The sequence below is a fragment of the Chroicocephalus ridibundus genome, chromosome 2, assembly GCF_963924245.1.
Source record: "Chroicocephalus ridibundus chromosome 2, bChrRid1.1, whole genome shotgun sequence".
Taxonomy (NCBI): domain Eukaryota; kingdom Metazoa; phylum Chordata; class Aves; order Charadriiformes; family Laridae; genus Chroicocephalus; species Chroicocephalus ridibundus.
The window spans coordinates 16,224,501-16,246,257 of record NC_086285.1 but is presented as its reverse complement, the minus strand read 5'-3'; the positions used below and the strand labels follow the sequence as shown (position 1 = coordinate 16,246,257).

The 21,757-nt window shown below is 40.7% G+C and overlaps 1 protein-coding gene across 2 annotated transcripts in view; it reads right to left on the bottom strand.

Moving 5' to 3' along the window:
- NRP1 (neuropilin 1) overlaps positions 1–21,757 on the bottom strand; it is a 114,834-nt gene that overhangs the window by 64,794 nt on the left and 28,283 nt on the right. For both annotated transcript variants that reach the window (XM_063324491.1, XM_063324492.1), the window contains exon 4: positions 3,123–3,304. In XM_063324491.1, coding sequence (XP_063180561.1) covers positions 3,123–3,304 — 182 coding nt within the window. The remainder of the gene's footprint in view (positions 1–3,122; positions 3,305–21,757) is intronic.

Sequence of the window (21,757 nt, the reverse complement as noted above, 5' to 3'; positions counted from 1 at the left end):
ATAATTAAATCGGCCCCTTACACATTAGTTGGATATTTTCTCTTCTCTCCCTGTCATTCCCTCGTCTCCTTGTCATGTATAGGAGGGTTATATTCTGGTGTTGCTCCTCACTCCCACCAGTAGCTGCTGTTCCAGGATAAAATAGCTTTGCTATGCCATTCATAGCATAAAGTGCTCTGTACTCCTCTTGGAATCCAATAAAAGATGCAATATAAAATGTAAGCCAGAATCATTATTGCTTTATTAAATACAGCCAGATCCTGGCTCTGTGAGTGCACAATCGTCAGGCTCCTTACGCTCACACATGGTATCTCAATACCAGCTTGCTTTATTTTAAACATGTTCAAGTCAATCTGGTGCAAGAAACAAAAACTGTTTTCAGAAGAGCTGCCTCACTGAAGTGCCCTCCGCAGATTTTGACCCTTTATTGACACTGTGAAGGAAGGAACTCCAGGAAGGACTAAGGCTATGAGGAGCGCCGTGGGGTGATGTTCACGGAAAATTGCCAGGAAAGGTTTCAGCAGAGACTGGACAGAATAGGTACTTGTGAGGTGGAGAAACTACATGCGGGCATGTGTATGAAATAAAGGAAGAGAGTTGAACTGAAGGAAAGAGAGAGAGGAGGCAAAAGAGAGAGCAAAGAAAGAGAAAGAGATGGCACTGGAGATAATTTCACTTGCTTTCTGCAGGTGTCACTGAGCCAGAAAAGCATTTGTCTTCCTGGTTGACACTGTCTTTTCTTTCAGTTTACACCATAAATTTACTCGACTACAGTTAGGAATGTTGAGTGTGAACTGCGTAGATCCTCTTCTAGTGAATAGACTACTCATCCATCCTCAGACAGGCTGGCTGCCCGAGCCAAAATGATGGACATTTCAGATGGGCTAAACATTGGGCAATATGGCTTTAATGTTTTAGTCTGGAATTCAACTTCTTCAGTGTTTTTCTGGCTAAGGAGCTGGATGAGAAGTAAAAGCAGTTCCTACTCTCAAAGCCCATCTATCGCAGTCATTACATATGCTGGTCTCTCCTTACAATTTCCATGGTGTTTGGCATTTTAAGCTTCAGGTTTAGAATTCAGCTTAGGACACAGGTAGCGTAATGCAGTTTTTCGTTTCAAAAAATAAGGATGCTCTCACAGGAATAATGGGCAAAAATATACTGTGTGCTGGAATGCAGATCAGCCTTCAGGTCAGCACCACAGGACCTTGGGCTTGGGATCATTTTAATACTTCTCATACCTGGAAAATGATGAGCTAAGTTGTGAATATGCTATAATGAAGCGTATTAGTCTGGTGCGAGCAACTGAGCTTCACCTGTGTAACAGGGTAAACTGGTCAGCTTTATTCGGTACAGAAATTAAAATGTAAATTTGGAATAGCATATATGCATTAACACAAAAGTTAAAAAGGGCTGGGTTCCCACAGCAACTATAACTTGTATCCTTTGTGTACACACAGCATTTCTAACACTGTACCTGGTGATAACTTTCCTGCCTTAATATACAGTTTATGTGGAATGAACTAGAGTTAAAGTTGCTTTGGGAGCCATAATTCTGAGTTTTCTGACTTCTGTGCATATAAAATCACATTCATAATGCCATCTTAACATGGTTAATGTGTATCACTGAGAGATGTAAATGACCACACAAGGAAATAAACACAACATTCCTGTCAGAGCTCTGAGTTGCCACTACACTGTTAGGAAATAAATAAAAGCTTTTTTCCTGCAAACGCTCAGTTGCTAAAATAGATTGTTTCACAGGTCGTTCTTTCACTTGTTCTTGTATTTCAGCCTTGTTCTTTACAAAAGATGGTACTGTATATATAAGCACTGAGAAACTTCAGGACACAGTTTCAAGAATTTAGCCTCCTAAAGACACCAAAATAAATAGAGATATTTTTTCAGGAAAGCTTGGTGTCATTTGGATGCTGAGTTCTTTCAAAAAATGTGACCCTGCAGGTCACCAAAAGAATTTCTGGGATCCAAGAGTGGATTTACAGACAGGGAAGATGGTGAACAAGAGGTCTGTGGCCCCAATTAGCACTGTGCGGAGCAGCAAGAGCATGCAATAGAAAAGAGACTTCACTACCGTGCTTCTCCTCATTAACAGTACAGCTGCCACCAAGCGCGCGTGCTGAGCGCAGCTGAAAAGCCGGCTCTGGTTTAGGTGCGTAAAAGGGACTTGAACTGGTTCTGAAAATGGGGCACTGTCTGGGAGTGGTGTGCATCGTAAATCTGGAGTTTTGAGCTGCTTCTGTAAATATGACCCTAAACATTGATGGTGAAGTCTTTTTTTTTTTTTTCTTTTCTATAAAGTTAAGCTTATTGCCTTTTTATATATTATGAGCTTTGGTCCTGTATTATCCAGGCATGGATATAGGAATTATTTATCTCCATCCAGGTATAGGGAAGGTGTATGCCAAAAAAGATCTTACTCCCCTTCTAGATTCTGACTCGGAAAGACAGTTTTGAAAGAGGGACTGTCTATAGGTCTAGTTAATTCTGGACTATTTGTTCTTCTGGGCTTTCTCTGTGCCCCACACAGAGCTACCTGTGCTCACCGGCACTGAGCCCCTGGCAACAAGCATCCAGCAGGTCATGCCTGTGAACAGTGTGAGCTTCTCCTCTCCTTTACCTCCCAAACATGATTTGTGAAAGCAAAAAAAACCCAACCCCATCATCTGCTGCCCACGTGTACTCTGGCCCTTTCTGAACCCACAGCCATCTCTCGGGAATGCAGAACAAAACACTAACCAAAATAAGTCAGGGACTCAGAAGGTTACAATGGTGTTAAGGCAGTAACATTGTAAATCATACAGTAATTATTATCACCAAAAAAAAAAAAAAAGGAAGAAAGCTAATGGTTTTAAGAAGGTCAAAACAAACAGCTGATGAAGACTATCACATTACACCCAGAGGAGTCAATCCTCAGATGCGGCTGCCCCATTTGATTCATAATGATTTACACCCACTAATACATGCCCCGCCTTAGAATGACAAGCCTGATACCATTTTCCCTTTCAAGCATTTTCATGTATTCCCTCCATCCCAAAGAATTACGGTGAATGAAAGCAAAAAATCACAGGTTATGAACTATATAACAATGAATCGTTTCTCACCTCTTTTGAAAACTTCATAGCGTATAGAAAATCCTGCTCCGTGTGTCTCATAGTCGGAAACAAATTTAATAAAAAGATATGGTCCCGAAGACACTAAAGGAGGGGGAGCAATTTTTCCACAGTACTTTCCCCATAAGCGTCCTTCAGCATTATCTCCATCAATCACTTCAACATAATCATACCTGGTAGATAAATGGAAGGAAGAAACTTTTAACTTCCAGGAAAGAAGGAGACCTAATTAATTTAGAAACCATAACACAACATAGATAATCAAGAAAAATGCTAGCTTGCTTGGAAAATGCATTATGCTGAAAGATGTAAGCAAAATGAAATAATTAAAATGGACTACATTATGTCTGTAGACATCATCTGGCAACATGGAACTATTAGGAAGAATGGTGTCCATTATGCTTGCAGACAATGTCAGCTAAAGTAACCAATTAACAAAAAAAAAGGAAATCTCATGAGCACAATTCTGTATTATTAAATTGTGTTCCTTTGTCTGTGTAGTGTTGTTATCAATACATAATGCATAGCATTCTTTTCAAACTGTGAAGTTCTGTTATGAATTCAAAAATGTCTTTTTGGCTGGAGCTCTTTATGAACAATACTTTGATTTCCATATGCTGTCCTCCAAACATATGTCCACAGAATAATAAATAAATCCCTAAACATCCGATTTTATTCAAAACTCCACCATGTTTCAGATCAGCGGTAGAAAAATCTGTTATTTTCCTTGTTAGCTGGACAAATAGTTTTGAGCAAATCACAAAGTCCACCCGCCAGTCACAGCACTTGTTTTTTCTCAGACAGAACTTGTTTCATTAGTTATCATCTTTGCTTAGGTATTTGAATCAAGAAGTGCACATTATAATACTCGTACTTGTAGAGCGCGTGATTACTGAAAGGCTGGCCTAAACCCTCCCCTGGTTCCTTGCTTCATTCCTAAGGAGGAACCGATAAGGAGGAATTTCCATTTATAAGGGAAAGCATATACTAACGCAGTAATGATTGATGGTAAAGGTTTGTCTGGGAGGAGCAGTCATGTTGGGGCTCCTCAGCCCTGTCACCAGAGATGCCAATGTGCAGGGCTTGGTGGGGCGGGTTGGGTTGCGGGGGGCGGAGGAGAGCCCAGCAGCTCCGTGCACCCAGACAGCAGAGAGAAGGCAGAATACAAGCCATGGGGAGGCAGAAGCTGCAGGTGCGGAGACAGGTCTGCTTTTAAGTTTTATTAGCAGATGATTTCACTCGACCCCGGACGGGAAGGAGGAGCAGACGCAATTTGTAGAATCAGTTTAATCTTTTCCGAAAGGTTGGTGGCATTTGGAGCCTGGATTGTGCTCTGAGCCTCTTTTGGACTGCGGCAAAAGGCTTTTCTCTGCCCCTGCGTCTTCGTGTCTCAGCCCTGCTGCCGGTTTATTTAACAAGTTGCTGTTAGCCAGACAATCTCATTTACTTTTCATTATCCTACCACGACCGACATTAAAATTGTTGCCATTAATTGGTTTAGACCTTTATTCTACTGTTATGTTCCCTGAAAATTTCCGAGCATATTAATATACAAGGAAGAGCTAAAAGTGACAGGACAATAAAGTGTGCCTGACATTTTTAAAGAGATCAAAGGAAAAAAATGTCTTCATGATGACCAATGTCATTTTTAACAACCCTGCTCCAAACCGTCCAGGGCACATTACTGATGTTTACATGAAGCCCCGCGAGACAACTGCAAAGATGATATCACTAGTTAAAGTGGACGGCTTAAGTCTCCTTAAATTAAAAATGACATTACCTCATCAGTTAAAATTCTGTGCCAGCTTTGGTGTATATCAAGTAGAAAATAAAGCTGACACTGATGGAACTGTAAGCATTAACATATGTGAAATATTGTGTTAACTGCGTTTCCTCTTATGTATTTGATTTTTCCAGTAGCAATTGCTCAGCTAGTTAGCTTCGCTGCCCCATTGCAGATTGGTGGAAACACAAAGTGGAAAAGTGCATTTCTGAGACACTGTTACAGATACTTTACATAACCTGCAGTTTTTAAAAATTAAGACTTCTTTCTGTAATTTCTTTATGACATATGTATAACAGGATTTGAAATTTGAGAGGAGAGTTGTAAAAGGACCTCAGAATTGGGTTTTTTTGGTTTGTGGGTTTGTTTTTTTTTTTCCTTTAGAAATGTCCTTAAGAATACCAGCTCTGGGTTCCCTGCAAAACCTATTGGAAGCACTCAGGAATGCAGGCTGCTAGTTTTTATACTTCCGGGAAAAAATGAATGTTGAGAATTTTTAACAAGACAACCTTTCTCTGAATAATTAATTGCTTGTTAAAGAGAAAGAGTAACCACATAAACCGACAGCATCTGAGTGACAGTCTTTGCTCTTCTCTCCATGATGACTTTATTTCACTGGTTGCCCAGGCACCATTCATTGCTCAGGCCTCCACAGTAGGTAATTTTTCAAATGAATATCAAGAAGAACCCTATTTCTGAATTATTAAATAACGTGAAAAATTTTAACTAAAAATGCTAAGCAAATTTTTACATGCTTTTTTACTTCATGTATAAAAAAGGAAAAAAAAAAACCCAAAGGTTTGAATTCAGTATTTTTACTCTGCTACATCTTAAAAATAAACAATCTTCTACAGTCTTACTAAGTATTTTGGATACAGCCAAACAAATAATTAACCTGTAAGTACCAATTTTACTATTATATGAAGTACATTCAGCAAAAATTATTCAAATTAAATTCTATCACTCGCCCAGGTTTCCTCCTTTATAGCAATAGCCTGCCCACACCTTTCTTTTGTCCCTTATAGTGACAGAATTGTAATTTATGGTGCTCTTTCTGGCTGCTGTGCAATTGTAAATGACACAATTTGGTTACTAAAAGGCTGTCTTCTAATGGATTTTGCAAGTTATAGGTCATGCAGCCCTGTGGAAGACTGGAGGATTTTTCAATTTTTTTTTCTTTGCTTTGAAAAATTACTGACAGACGGAAAAGAAGTTTGGCTGTAAGACAATAGGTACGAAGTGCGATTTGAACAGGGGAAACTTTAGAGATCAGCCCTACAACCTTCATGTTCTAAGAATCATGTCTTTTACTTGTCAGCTAACAAATAGATTTGGATTGTCCCACGCTGGTGGCAGCATCTGATATCTGGGCTGCTATAAGTGAGCATCTATATTATTTTTTTCTGAGGGAAATGAAATTACTCTGGATTTTACTAGTTTATACTTGAAAACCAATGTCCTTCTGTCATTTTTGCACTTTTCAAAATCCTACCAGAGGCCACAGTGTATCACAAACAACTGTTCTTGTAAATAGGAGAAAGTACAGTCACAACTTGCAAATGGAGCTGCTGCCAAGGAAGCTCAGAAAGCAGCTTGCATCTCCCTCTGGACTTGGTAGCAGTTCTTCTCCATAAGTTTGTCAGGAGAAGATGCTGTGCCAGGGATGCAGTTGGCACAGCGGCACCCCTGTGAGGAGACTGAATGTGTCACCTCCGCAGTGCCCAGACAGTATTGGCGCGCAGCCCAGGATACTGAGTTTGCAAATTTGGATTTCCCACTTGGCAATTCTTCGCTCAGTTACTGCTGCCAATGGTGTGGCAAATATTTCTCGTAATGTTATAGTCCTTTAGGGTTTATGGCACATGGATGTAAATATAAACATGGCGCTAACCATGGAGTACGGTTTCAGGTGAAAGACGAGAGCAGGAGTTCATGTGCAGAAACAGGAGACGCTGGGGGTAATTGGTGGGTATGTTCATGGCGGTCCCTTTTTGCTTGTCTGACTCTTTCTGGATATCTCATTTTTGATCACTTTCTGTTTGCTCCTTGCACCGAGGGCCGTGCGTGGCTCTCGGGTGGGAGCCTGCTGAAACGCACTGCAGGGCTCGCACGCTCCCCCCGCTCCTCCCAGCCCGGGCCTGAGCATGCCATTACTAGACGGTCCTAATTTTATCGTTCAGTAAAACAATGTCTGGGACAGATTCCCACTGGAAAGATGAGGGACTCTCGAATTCCTCTACGAATTCTTGCTGGCATTGCAAAAAACTTGCTCTTATTTTGGAAAGCGTAAGTTATGGGTCCAAGGAAAAGGCCAAGCAATACCTATAAAATGAGCACCAGGCAATGAAAAACATAAACAGCTGCAGAATACAGATTTTGGTGAATTTTCTATTTCCAGTTTCTAGTAGGTGATAACAGTGCTTACGTCTGGTTTCAGTTCTGAACGTGCTGGAGATCCCTGAAGTGCACCATAGCACCTTGTACTGCAGGAAGTGAAGTGAAAATGCTGGGAAGCCCTGCCTGCTGCTGGAGCCAGCCCTCTGCCAAGCTACGCTCCACTTCGACACATTTTCCTATTATTAGGGCAGTGAGATATTACGCCTTTTGCCTAAAAAAATTCCTTCCCAAGACGTATGCAGAACTAAGCTGAAATCTAAATATCTGCCATTTTACCTTATGAAACAATCAGTGAAGCATATACAAATATAATTTACATCTGAATATGCCATATTTTTCTGCAGCCTACTATGGTATGCATCTATAGGGTGGTTATGAGTATTTTGGTTATTCACCTGTTAGAATGAAAAGATTTTCTACCTCTGTTTCTTTCATCGCTCTGATTCCACGTCCACCAAGCTGCTAAATGTCTCCCCAACACAAATTATCCACCCTGGTCAGACTACCTTTGGTTCTGAGAATTTGCTTCTTAGTATGTATCTTTCTTTTGCCTTTATTTTATAAAGATTTTTTTTTTTTTTTAATTTCTTGTAAGGCTCCATTTTAGCTGAACAGAAGGCATTGCAAGAGGAAATCTAAATAAAGAGTTCCGAGTCGTTCTGCGCCATGGATTTGTGCCCCGTTAGTGACTGAGGGTTAGCGGTGTGGGATTTACTGCGGTGCTTGTGGCACAAGGCAATCTGTATCCCAGAGCTAAAAGCTTAAGAACTGCAGGCACTCGAGGGACACCAACCTTAATCCCAGTTTATTAGCAACAAGAAAAAGAAGTACACGGTGTTAAAAATAAAAAAATTAAGCACAGCCCCGAATGGGCTGTTTTTCTGCCTGTAACCTCAGCATCTGTCGGGTTGCTCTCCATCCAAGCCTCTGTGCAGCCTGATTGCTCTCCAGGGCCTCCTGTGCCCCACCTGGGCAAAGTGACCCATCTCATGGGTGTTGGAGGGGCAGCCCCCTCCCATGGAGACACGTCAGCCTTCCCTGCCAGTTGGACTGTGCATGCAGGTATCCACATGGAGAGGATATAACTCCTCATGCGTGGGCCTCAAAACACAACTTGATGGAGATTAAGGCACCACGTGGCTCTCAGAGGATCCGGCATGACTGCTGCGTCGGCAGCTAGCCACCAGGCCTAAGCAGGGCACAGGCACTCCTTGAGAACTGGGATGCATGGGAACTGCAAGGAACTGCAGGGGTTTTTGGCTTTTTTTATCCCCTTCCGAGTGTGCTTGGTGCCATGGGGTCCTGCATGGTGCATTCCTGCCTGGTTTCTCGCTCCCATCACACACTGTGGTCTTCCCAAAGGAGAAGTCCTCCTCCATCCTGCCAAGTCAACTGTTGGTGTGGATCTATCTTTGACAGAATGAGTGAAGGAACCTTTTTTTTATTCTTTCCTGCCTTCCTTCTTTCTTTCTCCCTTTCTCTCAGTCTCTCTCTCTCTCTCAAATCTATTAAAAAGCCCAACAGATCATTTCGCCGAGTGTGGACACACATACAGCTGAATTACCACCAGCCAGGCAGAGCAAACACCATGAGAAAGGGGGAGGTGGGAGCGAGTGCCCATGGAAAGAAGCTTTTAAACTGGTTTTGCTTGTACTGGATTCATGGTGCAGATGAAGCTCCCTACGGGAGACAACATATCATCTGAATCCCACAGTTCTCTAAAGTGCTGGATATTTAATTACACAATTTGCAATCGATTAACGATTTGTAATTTACTGAAATCCCTGTCAGTCTGGGGGGCCTTTGTTTCCGTTGGTCTTTTGTGAGCTGATGTTTTTATGGTCTTCACCCAGGGCCAAAATTCACTGAAGTTACTCATACAAAGGTCCTGTCAACCTAAGAGATTTCTGGGAATAAGGCCATTGGGATTTGGCCACTGTTCAGTAATTTACTAATGCCATTAACTGACAGTGGGTCTCCATTAAGAATGAACTAGTGAGGGTTTATTTTAGTACAAGACAATGTTGTAGTGAAAAAGACAAAAGATGTAACAAAGACATTGATGAAGATCTACAGTTACCCACTGTACCAGTTCGATTGTGACTAACGGTAGCAACAGTTTTGTTATTACACTGGTTTCTGGAATCACCTAATGCTTTGGGATTTGCCCTTTCATTTTAAAATTAAGCTTTTAATTCTCTGCTGAACAAAGGAATCTGAAATACAACATACCTTAACCAATAAAACTTCAAAACCCAGAAGTAATAAAAAGAATCACTACTATTTTAAAATCTGATTATCCTTCATCTTATCACATGCTTCTGGTTGTTTGGCTCCTGCCTTTTGAATACCTGGGACTGGCAGAACTGAAGATCTGAACGAAATAAGCAAGATTATATCTGCACTTTTATCTATACAGCTCCACTGAGAACAGTAGACAGATCTTTAGCTGCTGCAAATGAGATTAGCCCCCTTATGTCAATGGATCTAAGCCAGTTTACACTGATATATGGCCAAAGAGGGTGCAAGTGGTGACAGAATATTTTACCTTGTATTTATTTAGTTCTATTCTATTTACACCAAATAAAACCTGGAAAACTCTTCAACAGAAATGTGAACACCAGGATTCATTCTGCGAATGAATGTAACAATGTCATACAGAAAGCGAAGAACGAATCCGAGGTTGTGGGGCAGGTTTTGCCATTTTGCAATGTCCTAGGGGAAGTAAAAGCAAAATTCATCTGCTAAGGTCTTCAGCATATCTATCTGTAAAAATCATTTACCAACGAAAAGGTCTGATCTTGAAGTCAGGGCAAACTCCACTGATTTCACTGCTTGCCACATACAGTAATAAATTATAATATAATGATCCCAGTATATAAAAATGAAAACCTCTTCTGGGAAGAAACATTCAATTTTAAACCTCTTCAGCAAGGAACTTCAGTTCATAACTTTCTGGCATACAAAAATGCTATCTTTTCATGGAAAAAGGTTTCTGTCTGTCAAATAAGACAAATTTACAAATCCATGACTTCCACTTTAAATGGGGGAAAAAGAAACACTTAGCAGTTTAAAGACTTCAGAGACGAAGGAGCTTTCTAGTGTCAAACGGGTGAAGTTTAGTATTTATAGGAAATTCACATGCCTCTAATTACTCTAAACTCAGTTCCCGAGTAAAATATGCCATCTGGAAGATATTAGAGTCATTTACAACTTGTTCACCTCCCCATTTCACTGCAAAATCTTACCTCTTGCCAACTTTCCAGTGTTCTTCACAAAATAAAATGCAGTCTAATTTTTACTGGTTCTTTCATAGTTACTTTATCTACATTGAGCCAGCTAAGGGCTTAAGAAACTGGAAAAAGAAAATTAAAAGTAATTTTCATATTACTCACTATACCTTAAGCTTTATATTCTTTCATATGGACATTTCAGGTGTGAGGTTTATGCCTTGGCTTTGTTTGGTATTTAGCCACTAATTTGACATGGTTAGATTCGGAAAGATATTCCAGGTGACAGGAGATAGAAAAAAGATGGCAGAAGCAGTCATCTTGCGTAAGAGTAGGCGCTTGTAAGCCAAAAAATATTATTTTGAAAAACTCAATTATAGAGTTTTGTTTTCGTTTTTATGACCTCCCAGGAGACGCCCATCAATCAGAAAACTTCTCGTTAGTTGAGCAACTTCATCCAAGTATGCCAATCTGTTTATAAGTGAAGCTTTGCAACATTCCTCTGAGGTAAAGTTGTCATTCTCATTTTACATATGTGGAGACAGAAGAGAGAGACTGAGTGCCAACAGTCTCCCAGAAATTTTGCGAACAGCAAGGAACAAAGCCTAGATAGCCGGTTTTAAATATAAGAGCCCAGTCTAGCTCCTCCTGAAATAACGGAAAGATTCCTAATGGCTTCTCTGGGTTTTGAATAAAGCTCCTTAACAGAGGCTCAAAACTTGGAAGTGTTCTTAAGCCACAGAATGACTGGAAGAAGGGGCTGCAAAGTCTCACACAGTTTCACAAATACGTTTGTGTGATTTCTGTAGGAGAACTCGACTAAATTGCTTGCATACAAAGACTCAGGCATACACACGCACTCACACTGCTGCAAGGAGTCCAACACTATCTGTATGTCTCTATATCCATTAAACATTGTTTTCATGTGCCTAACTAGTTTAATGACTCGTGGTTGGATTAGTGCTGTTAGCGTACAGTGCTGACTTCACTAAAAAGCCTGCCTAATTGGTAAGTTATAGAAGCTTCACGTTTTCTTCCTCGAATGCCTAAAGAACAGAGTTGTATCAAACGAAGACCAGAATAATTTCTGATTTCTTTTTCTTTCCATGAAAGTAGAAAAGGAATGTTTAAAGTGATGGCAACCTTATAGCACTCCGCTTGGGAATTCTGAACTGCTGATTAATTTGTAATTATCCTGTTGGGATCTCTGTGGTATATTAATCATAACCTTAGGAACTTGACTTTTAAAAGTATTAGGTAGATGTTAGCTTTTCACAGAAACTGTGAAAGTTCAGAACATAAAATAAGTTCCATGCTTTTGAAACTCAAATATTTGTCCCTTGTGGGCTGTCTACAACCTCTCTGAGCAACACCCATAATTAACAAAACTAAAAGAGGCTAAAGGAGAAAGGAAATTGCAGACATAAGAATCAGCTTGAGAACACAAGTTATGGCAATTTTCTTCCATGGCAACTGTGTCCTGAAGCTCTGTAAATGCAGTAAAATGATGAGTATTTTCATTTATTTCCAGTTAGGAACTATATTAAGAGAGTATTAAGGATGCAGAGTTAGGCACTTGGAACTCAATCTTTCTCAGTGTTGTTCCCTTTGTTCTGATTTTTGCATCACATTCCCTTTGGACAGAGTGTTGGCCAAGTGAAAAATCCACTGTGGGATTAGTGTTTTCACATACCTAGTCTGTATTGATATCAATGATTGCTATGGGTCTTCCGGGCCCGAAAGTGTGACACATGTAAATGAGTGGATTGATTTTTGCTGAGACTGTACATAAAACCTGTATATAGCCGCACATACAAACAAGCAGAGTTATCGGAAAAAATACAGCTTTGTTGTTGAAACTTTTGACTTGTCAGTGTTTAATCATGTACACGTATTATGGCTTTTCCTGTGCTTTTTTTTAGGGGAGGAGGGGGGCAGACTCTCTTAAACTATCACCAAGGAAAAAAGTTTGAATTACAGAAAGGTGATGAAAACTTTCAAGGCTTTCCTGGATTGAAAATGGAGTCTTAAAGTGTGTGAATTGTGTGGCATCACTAGCTAAATATTCTCATAATGCTGAGAAGACCTTTAGCAGTCTGTTGTAACACTTAAAGCTGAAAACCACCCCTCCTTACTTCTTTCATACAATACAGACTTGGAAAGACAAAGTGCCTGGCCATAGCATCTAGAAGGGCTCTTTGGCACAGGAGGCACACAAAGCTGAATGAGAACCATTTGTAGTTCGGAGATCAACCCACTTACCATGTCTGCGTGTTTCCTGGCGGGCCGTTATCTCAGCACAAAATCATTTGGTTGTGTACATTGCCACTTCAACAAACAACCCTTAAGCAGCATGAGTAATATGCATAGCCGGCAACTTTAAAGCAGCCCTGGCTTTGTGAAATCTAAGTGATATTTCACAAGAACAGCGCAAGGAACATTTCCTTGTGGACGGTGCTTTCAAATTTCAGCCTCCTGATGTAAGTAAGTGTGGCTGAAGAGCTGCCTGAAAAACGCCCGCGGTTCTTCTTCTTCTGTTTTGCAACGGGGACATGTGTATGCACGTATGTGTGCGAGTTTCTGTGTATATATTTTTATACTCTTTGCACAAAAAAAAGGACCTGAATCTTTTTTAGCGGTTTCTTTCCAAAGTTCATTCTCAAACAGAGGAGCAGCCTAGGAAACTTTCAGCCTGGAAGCTGTGCATTTCAAACCAGCTACAGCAAATGAGAACAGGGAAGCAGAGTGGAAACCTCTATGCAAATGTAATTATAGTAATTGCTACTAATGCTTTTCTATTAATTTGTTGTCCAATTTCAGTACAGACATTATGAATAAAACTCCTATTGATAACTTAGTATGTTTCCTTATAGGTGTAGTTGGGTTTTGCACACATCAGTGTGTCAATCCAGCATGTTAGTACAGACCTCCCCATGAGTTTCGGCTCTTGAAATCTACATTAGGAAATTCAATAGCATCCTCAGCATCATTTTCTTATAAAGTACGTGAATACTTAACATTTATTGCAAACAGATCGGTATTTCTGTTAAACTCATACAGAGTTACAGTACATTGTTTTTGTAATAGAGCTCACAGTTAAACTGTACCAATCTGAAACATCAGTATATAAAAGTTTGTCCTATTGAGCAATTTTATTACTATTTTATTGTGTGTATCCTTGAACTGAAAAGTATATATAACTTCAATGAATGTATTTATATTATGATAAAATATACCATGGATGTTTAAAGCTGCTAAGCCTGAAGTTAGTTCGTTTGTACCCTATATCACAGAAAATGTCACAGTTTTTATGAGTTTTGTGACCTTATGATTTATATGGGTCTTGAGAAATAACTATGTGTTTAGAATGGAGGAAAACAGTGGCCAATAAACATTCCCAGTAGCCTAAAAACAGGAACAGCTTGTTAGCTGAGGTCAGCCGTATGACCCAGCGCCTAGTGAAACTGCATTGTTATAGCTGGAGCATGGGGCAAACCAGCCATACAAAAAAACCCACCCCAGTGATCCACCTCTCATAAAAATGTCTTTCTTAGAAAGAGAGGCATGTGATAATGACTTACAGGAAGGAAAACGTGCACAGCAGATCAGCATCATCCCTGGTACAAATTTACAGAGTTTAGTGGAGTTGCATCAGAGGCGGATCGGCCTATGCTATTTTAAAATGGAAAACTAAGTTGAAAACCTGCCAGAACTCACAAGTGTCTGCTAAAGAATTTTGCGTAGTTTTCGTCTGGTACTAAATACTTACTTGTGAAAGCAAGCAGGGTAATGAACATACACGCAACACAAACACATACACAGCTCGTGGGCTTCAGTAATTGGGACCATACCGCATACATGCGCACCAGCTCAAATCCCCAGCGGGAGCTGCACAAATGTCAAGGAAGTATTCATTAGATGGGACCGAGTTTGTCTTCTTTACACTTCCTTTTCCTCCCTCATCAGTGCAACTTCTTGAGATACACTGTCTTAAATCTGCTGAGCATTTGGACCTATACTTAGTGAAGGCTAAATCTTGCTTGGAGCCGCATGGCTGTGAGATGACCCCTGCCTTTGGAATCAGAGCAGTGCAAAACCTAAGTCAGGACTAACACACTCACACAGAAATTGCTGCTTTTGAGGTCAGCAGTAATGTTCTCCTAGAACCACCCCCTCTCAACCTTGTGCTAGCTGCTTCGACAGCTGTGATCCAGAAAAACACAGTCTTCAGGAAAGGGCTGTTACTAGGTCCAAGAAAGCATCGGATAATGATGTTGATTTGTCTTCTGCATTTCATGGGTCAGACTTCTGTCCTTGCTTTCTACTCAGGGAAGTGGACAGTCTGACATGGAGCTACAATAATGTCTTACCTGATATATCAAGGGGATCTGTAGTAACTCAATGAATTGCAAATATAAATGGTGTTGCACCTTCTTTCCTTTTGTTACCCCTAAGAGAGTGCTGCTATAAGTCTTCATTAATCAATTACAATAAATAAGCCTTGAAAGGCAATAAATCATTACATGGCTGATGAAAACACCTACTCTGCAATTAAATGGATAAAATCCTGATTTGATGGCTTTTGTTTCGTTTACACTTCTAGTCAGGTATCTATTAATGCTTTTACTTTTGTTTGTCTACTTAGTAGTGATAAGCATACAAGAACAATCTGTATAAGACCCTGTGGTATCAGGCATTGATCCTTTCCTCTCCCTCACTCATGGCAAGCAGCACGCTAACCCAGACAGACAAGCCATGAAATATATTTGGGCCGGATTCTCTTGTACGTGCAGAGAATCTGAGCGAGATAACACCACGCTTTCCTTTGCGGTTTAATAATGCAGCCTTTTGCACACTAGGGAGAACAAGCTTTGTTTGCCTTATGCATTCTTAAAGGTATAAATTGCCCAAAACAGTAGTAGGAAGTCTGGGAAGGAAATGAGATAATGCCCCATCCCTTTCCTCACTTTGAGCCCCCTGAGCTGGCTCACAGAGATGTCTGGCTTGCTCAGAAGGAATTGGGGACTCCTTTTGGCAGCGTAGCCTCCATCCTTCTGTTGCAAACCCTCCCGTGCTGTGCCTGTGGGGGTGCAGCTCCCGGGGCGCACGGCAGGTCGCACGGGGCACCGCTGGAGCCGTCCTCCCTCTGCCAGCCATACAGCCCGACGCTGACACCTCGTAGCATGCTGATGCAAGGGAAACCTGCGGTTTTGCTCCCTCAGCGCTAAGGTACCCAAATAACCAACATCACACCCAGCTTCGAGCCAGATGACACACGCACTGTGTTCATCCCCTACTCTGAATAAAACAGCTGGTACCTGGCAGGGGGAGGACACGCAGTTGCAGGAATCTCAAGCTTTTTGTGAAGAGCACTTGTTTTTCTCAAACTGAAACGTGATTTTCATAATTTTTAAATACAAACCCTTCCTGTCTGAACAGCTCATGTGTTCCATGCCACCCAGGCTAGGTGTCAGCACATAGTCCCCTTTAAAATTTTACAATGTAACATAACCTCATTTTGTTGCATTGTAAACATTTCCAAGATACAGGATCCTGTTTTTTATTACAGGGGTGAAATGGTAATAATCCCCCCTCTTTCCTGAAACACGCAGAAAAAACCCTTTAACAAATTAAACGTACGCATTCCTCATTAGCTTTAACCTGGATTTGGTCTCAGGGGCGCTGTAAAGCCAGTCCTTTCTCCCCCTCTGAACAAAGGGATGTTAGGAGACTAACAGACCATTGCTGAGGCAAAATCCTGCCTGACTCACAGTACCGACACATGTTGAGATGAACAGATTCCTGAAACAGCTCCAGTGAGTTGAATTTTCATGTACTTGGCATATAACAGCCCGTATTTCAGCTTTTCCTCAACTGCTGCACATTTCCCCTCAAACAGATACCACAAAGTATCCTCTGCCCTTGCTTGATTCCCACACGTCTAATGTAGGAACCAACCCAGCCAAACAACTTTGAGACATATATCAAACCTTTGCCCCTTCTCCCGTGAAAATTCCACACGGGAATTCACAAAAATCAGAACTAGCAGAGGGATAAGAGAAGAACTGATGAAGGATTGTCTCTTTTTTTCCCCACAGGGATAAGGATCATGGAAGAGCCTCTCATGCCAGCAACAAAAGGATGTATCAGCTGGAAAGAACCTGAGTAAGGTTTCTATGCAGCATTATGCTCTGGGAAAATAACAATATTGCTTGTTAACAGTGTTGCTCAGAGCAGTGATAAACTCTACTGAAAATTGCTATTCTTGCATTTGGAGATGTGATTACAACGCAGGGACACATGTCTGAACTATTTTTATTTAACTGGCTGAGGTACTAATAATGTCATAGACTCTGTTCAGTGCTGAACGTTCCTACTGGGGACAATAAAACCTATGCCACCGCAGCTTTGTCACTAAGTGGGTAAGGATTTGGAACCATTATGGATGCCGCAGTCACGTCTTTGACTGCAGCACGGATGCATATGTCCAACATGCGGCAGGTTGGAAGCTGGGAGTCATCCTGCTTTAATGAGAGCCACTGGCTGGGAGGGCAGGAGCACTGGAAGGGAATCGGGCAGGATGGCCATGCTGCCCAGTGTCCTGTTTAGTCACCTGTAAACGTTCTGTGCCGTTACAGCTCCGTACTGCTCACACAGTAGCTAACAGGGCCATAAAGCCAGGACATTAAAGAAAGAGTTGAGATTTCATGCTTCATATGCAAGCAAATGTGAGCCTAGACGGCCCTCAGTACGATGGGGCTGAGGTAGTTTAGGGAGATGGGAAATGATGGGAGAAAGTGGGCAGAGACTGGACTGGGAGGCTGAAAGCACAGGCTCTGTTCCTATGCCATCGCTATTCAGTGAGGCCAACTGTCAGTAAACTTCCCTGTGCCTCAGTTTCCCAGTCTGGAAAGTCAGATATTGATATTTCGCTGAAGGAGTTTGAAGGCATTGGATGAACTGAGATGGCTACAGTACTAGTGATACTGTCATTAATTTTGTGATTTAATAAGTCTTTTGAAATTGACATATTTAGTTGACAGCTCTGCATTATTACTCCTAACCCTTTTAGCTTTGATTTAAAATTTTCACCTTTGCAGATGGACAATGAACAAGAAGGACAAAGAGACTTCAAATACTATGTGGTTTTTTTGTGAGCTTCTGTTTCAAAATGTTCATAGTGAAACATGGCATTTTGCTACTCTTACCACTACATCAAACCTTGTTCTACTAAGCACATTATAACAAGTAAAAACATTTCTTTATAACCCAGAAATACTCATGGATGTAGTCTTGTCTAGATGTGCAGGGATTTACACAATTAATACTCCAAAGTATTAATAAGCCTTCTGCACAAATCCCTAGGTGTGGAAAGAGGCTCCTGCATATCCCTAAGCTCCTTAAAATGGGTACTTACAAGGAGTCTGAAGAACAAAAAATTTGGGGGAGAGTCTGTTTTTAAGCAGAAAATAATTGTCTGACATCTGAGGGAACCAGAATAGGTCTGAATTACCCTGTGCTGAGCATCCTGCTGCTCTGGAGAACTGGTTATCTAAGGGAGACTCTCTGGTGTGTCCTGGCAGGGTGCCCCAGCAGGTTATCCACACTTCTTCACTCTTGACTAAACACATTGGGCAAATGGATTCAAAGGATTTCTTCTTTGAAGAGGGGTATTTCCTGTACCTGAGCTCAGGTGTGAGAGGCTGGACGTCTTTCCCCCAGACTTTCTAAATTACGATGGTGATTATACTTCAGTCAGTTAACCAGAATAGGAAACAAGGAGATGTGCTACCTCCTTCATAATCCTGGCAGTATTTTCTATTCGAATCTCAGATGATTATGCATTTTCACCCTTTGATAACCAGCATAAAATCCAGTAATTGTGCTGTGGGGTGGACTCTTTTCACATAAAATCATTGCAAAAAACATCTCATTGCATAAAAGCCCTAGCCAAATTGTATACAGGATAGATTACATACACACCATGAAGTTGTCAAAACATTGTGATTTGATTAATGAGGCTGTTAATTTTCAGACTTGTCTCCCATACAGATCTCGAGCCTCTTCAGTCACATCAAGACTTGTGAGGTTAACAGTATTCCCTGCCAGCCTTAGCATGAGTCTGTCACGTTATAAATGACTCTCCCTCTGTTTGCATCTAGGAACTGTCTCAGATACCTGGGGCAATGCGAGAGGAAGCAAGCACATTAGCAAGCACCTCACTATGGCAAGTCATTCCGAATGTGAAATGCCTGTCATCCAGTATGACCAGTGCCCTTTACACCCAGAATTTAAGCTTGCTCCTCTCCAACATGTGTTTTGTCTCTTGATGCTTTTAGTCCCTAAGGATGCAAGTCCCACTCACTTCAATTTTGCAGTCCCCTGCCCATCTACCTTCAGCCAACACAGTTTGTGAGAAAAAGATCAGGAAGTTGTTAAAAGGTACGTGAAAATGGCTTCATATGAATTGAATCCTAAAAATAGCCCATCCTGTTTTCCTTAATCTGCAAAATCTGTGTTATTCTGTAAAAGAATCCCAAAGGTATTAACGTAAGTAAGGAAGACAGAATGGTGCAGAGATCTTTTTTCCCTCGTTTCAGCCCCCCCTTCATACATGTAGACACACAAACACGCAAATCCATGATTAGGAGGCATGGTGAAAACTGCTTTTAAGTGTGATCATTAATCATGTGTATATTGATGACCTTTTATTTGTATTTCTTTCATTTTAAGCACATCAGTCTTGTCTGATTGATTGGTGCTTTATTAAATCAGCACTATCCCCTACTCATATGATTTAGAAACGTGAATTACTCAGTAAGCTAGAGCAGTTTAATATTCAGCCAGTCTCATATTCAGGCCATATGCTTCACCTTACAAAATCTGAGATAAAAATGCCAGCATCGAGAATTGATATGTACATGACATATTTTAAGAATTAGACTGTGCAGCCCTGCTTTTGCTGATGTCAGTGAGACTGCTCATGTGCACAATGCTTTAGCAGCATAGAAGTCGCACACAGAGCTTGAGAAAGGTTTTACTGTTCTGCAGTATGACATCAGGTTGGGACAGTATCTATCTTTCTGCAATAAAGCCAACATAAATAACAAGAAAAAAATCTCTTCTTATGTGTGTGGTTTTAACGATTTCAATTGTTGGAAACTCAAAAACACTTTTAGCATATGTATGTGAATTGGAAACGCGTAATTCTTAAAGTTGAATCACTTAACAGAATTACAGATAAACCTTCTTATATTCCCTAAGTGCTTATCAGCCGCAGGTTTCTGGTTTTTCATCAAATTACTTTTATTTCAGTCAATACTGGTTAAGAACCTGTTACAAATCCTCCAGCTTCTACATGATTCGAATACCTTTGAATATTACATTGTTTTACAAAAACATGTTTTCAAATGTTGTCCAAAGAGATGCTGGAAAGCAGAAATACAATTTCTATATGCAATTTGCACCAGCCTGTCAAAACCAGCATAAAACGGAGAGAGCAAAACAGACTACGTGGCATGTTTTGCTATTGTTAAAAACAAGAGGGCATCTCACCTAATAATTTAAATAAGATCCTGTTGCCTGACATTTTTAAAGCCTTTTGATCTCTTTCTTCTGGTTCCCTGGGTTGTGGCTCTGTAGGGTGCAGTAGATGGAAAGCTATGGATTAAATTTCATGTTGCCTATGCCCTCCTTTACTTTGCCAAGACCCCCTTTAGTGGGCAAAATGAATGTTTGCTTTTATGAAGTACCACTCCACTGGAGATGGTGCAGAGCAACCTTTACTAAAGCTTTTTAGACGTGGGCCAATCTATAAAACTGCCAAGTTCAAATTTTCTATTATTATCAAGGCAATAATTCTTTGGCCCTTTGTTAAGATGATTTGCCAATTTTGTTGGCACAAATTAGGGAATGAGATTTAACCTCCTGTAATCTGATTTTGAAAATGAATTTAACACACACTGCACCCCCAAAATAATGTAGAGGTAATGCATTTGTTTTGCAATTTGCTGCACTTGGATATAATGCTAGGAAATGACAAATTTTATCTTTCCAGAGCAAAGACAGAAAGAAAGATACCTTATTATCGCTGGTTCAGTGCAAGCGGATAAGCCTGAACAATCTGAAGATAAAACCTTAGCAGAATATTTAGAACTTGAGCCACGCATCTAGCTTATGCATTTTCTCACTGAATGCAATGTTAACACATTCATTAACTTTGATAGTGGAAGAGACCGGTTGAAAACTTAGAAATATTACACTATAACCAGAAATTCGTGAAAATAAATATGAAACAGGCAGAAGAAATCATAGAGATTGGGGCAGACTTTTTCGCTGTTGTAACCCAATTAGTTTTGAAAGAAATATATGAACCATTACTATGGCCCCTTAAATTTCCAGTGGGTCAGATTTAGTGTAGGAGATTGTAAACTGCTTTGTGGCGAGCAGCTCAAAGTATTTGCATTCAATTTACATTTAGAATATGTAACACAAGCTGAGAAGAGGCTGGAAAAGTCCTTTCAGAGAGCTCCATTTTATCTGTACATAGGCATTAACTCACAGCGTGTCTGTGAGATTCGTAGGCTCATTTGGTTTGGCAGAGACTTCTAGCGGAGCCTGGCACCCCTCCCCCTGCTCAAAGAGAAATGCTTATTAATTATTCTCCAAACCAGCTCTGATAGAAAAGTGTCACTTCCAGCCTTGACTGTCTCCCTTGACAGCCTGCTACTTTGCTTAAGTGATCTCACAGTTACAACATTTTTCATAATATTTAACCTAAATTTTCCTTGCTGCAGATTAATCCCACTCCTTCTCTTATCAAGTACAATAGCTTCACGGCTCGCAGACAGTATTTCTAACGTGAAACAGGGATCCAAGCGAGGGCTCTTTCTTAGAGTACGTGATGTCAAGCTGACCTTTGACTCTCACACTTTAAATACATCTCTTGGCATCCTGTGCAAAAGAAAACAGACACCACTTGTTTCCTAAAGATTTTACAACTGGCTCAGGCTAATTAATCAGTCTCCAGCACACACGGCTCTGCGCTTACCTGTCTGGAGGAAGTGTAGATCACAGGAGCAAAGCGAGGTTTCTCAGATCTATCCATCACCAGGTACTTCATTAATTACTGAACAGACAAAGGGTTCATGGTTGCTTTTTCCTTTCTGCTACTGTGCAGCAATCCCGTTACCCATTTGGCTATTTCATTATATGCA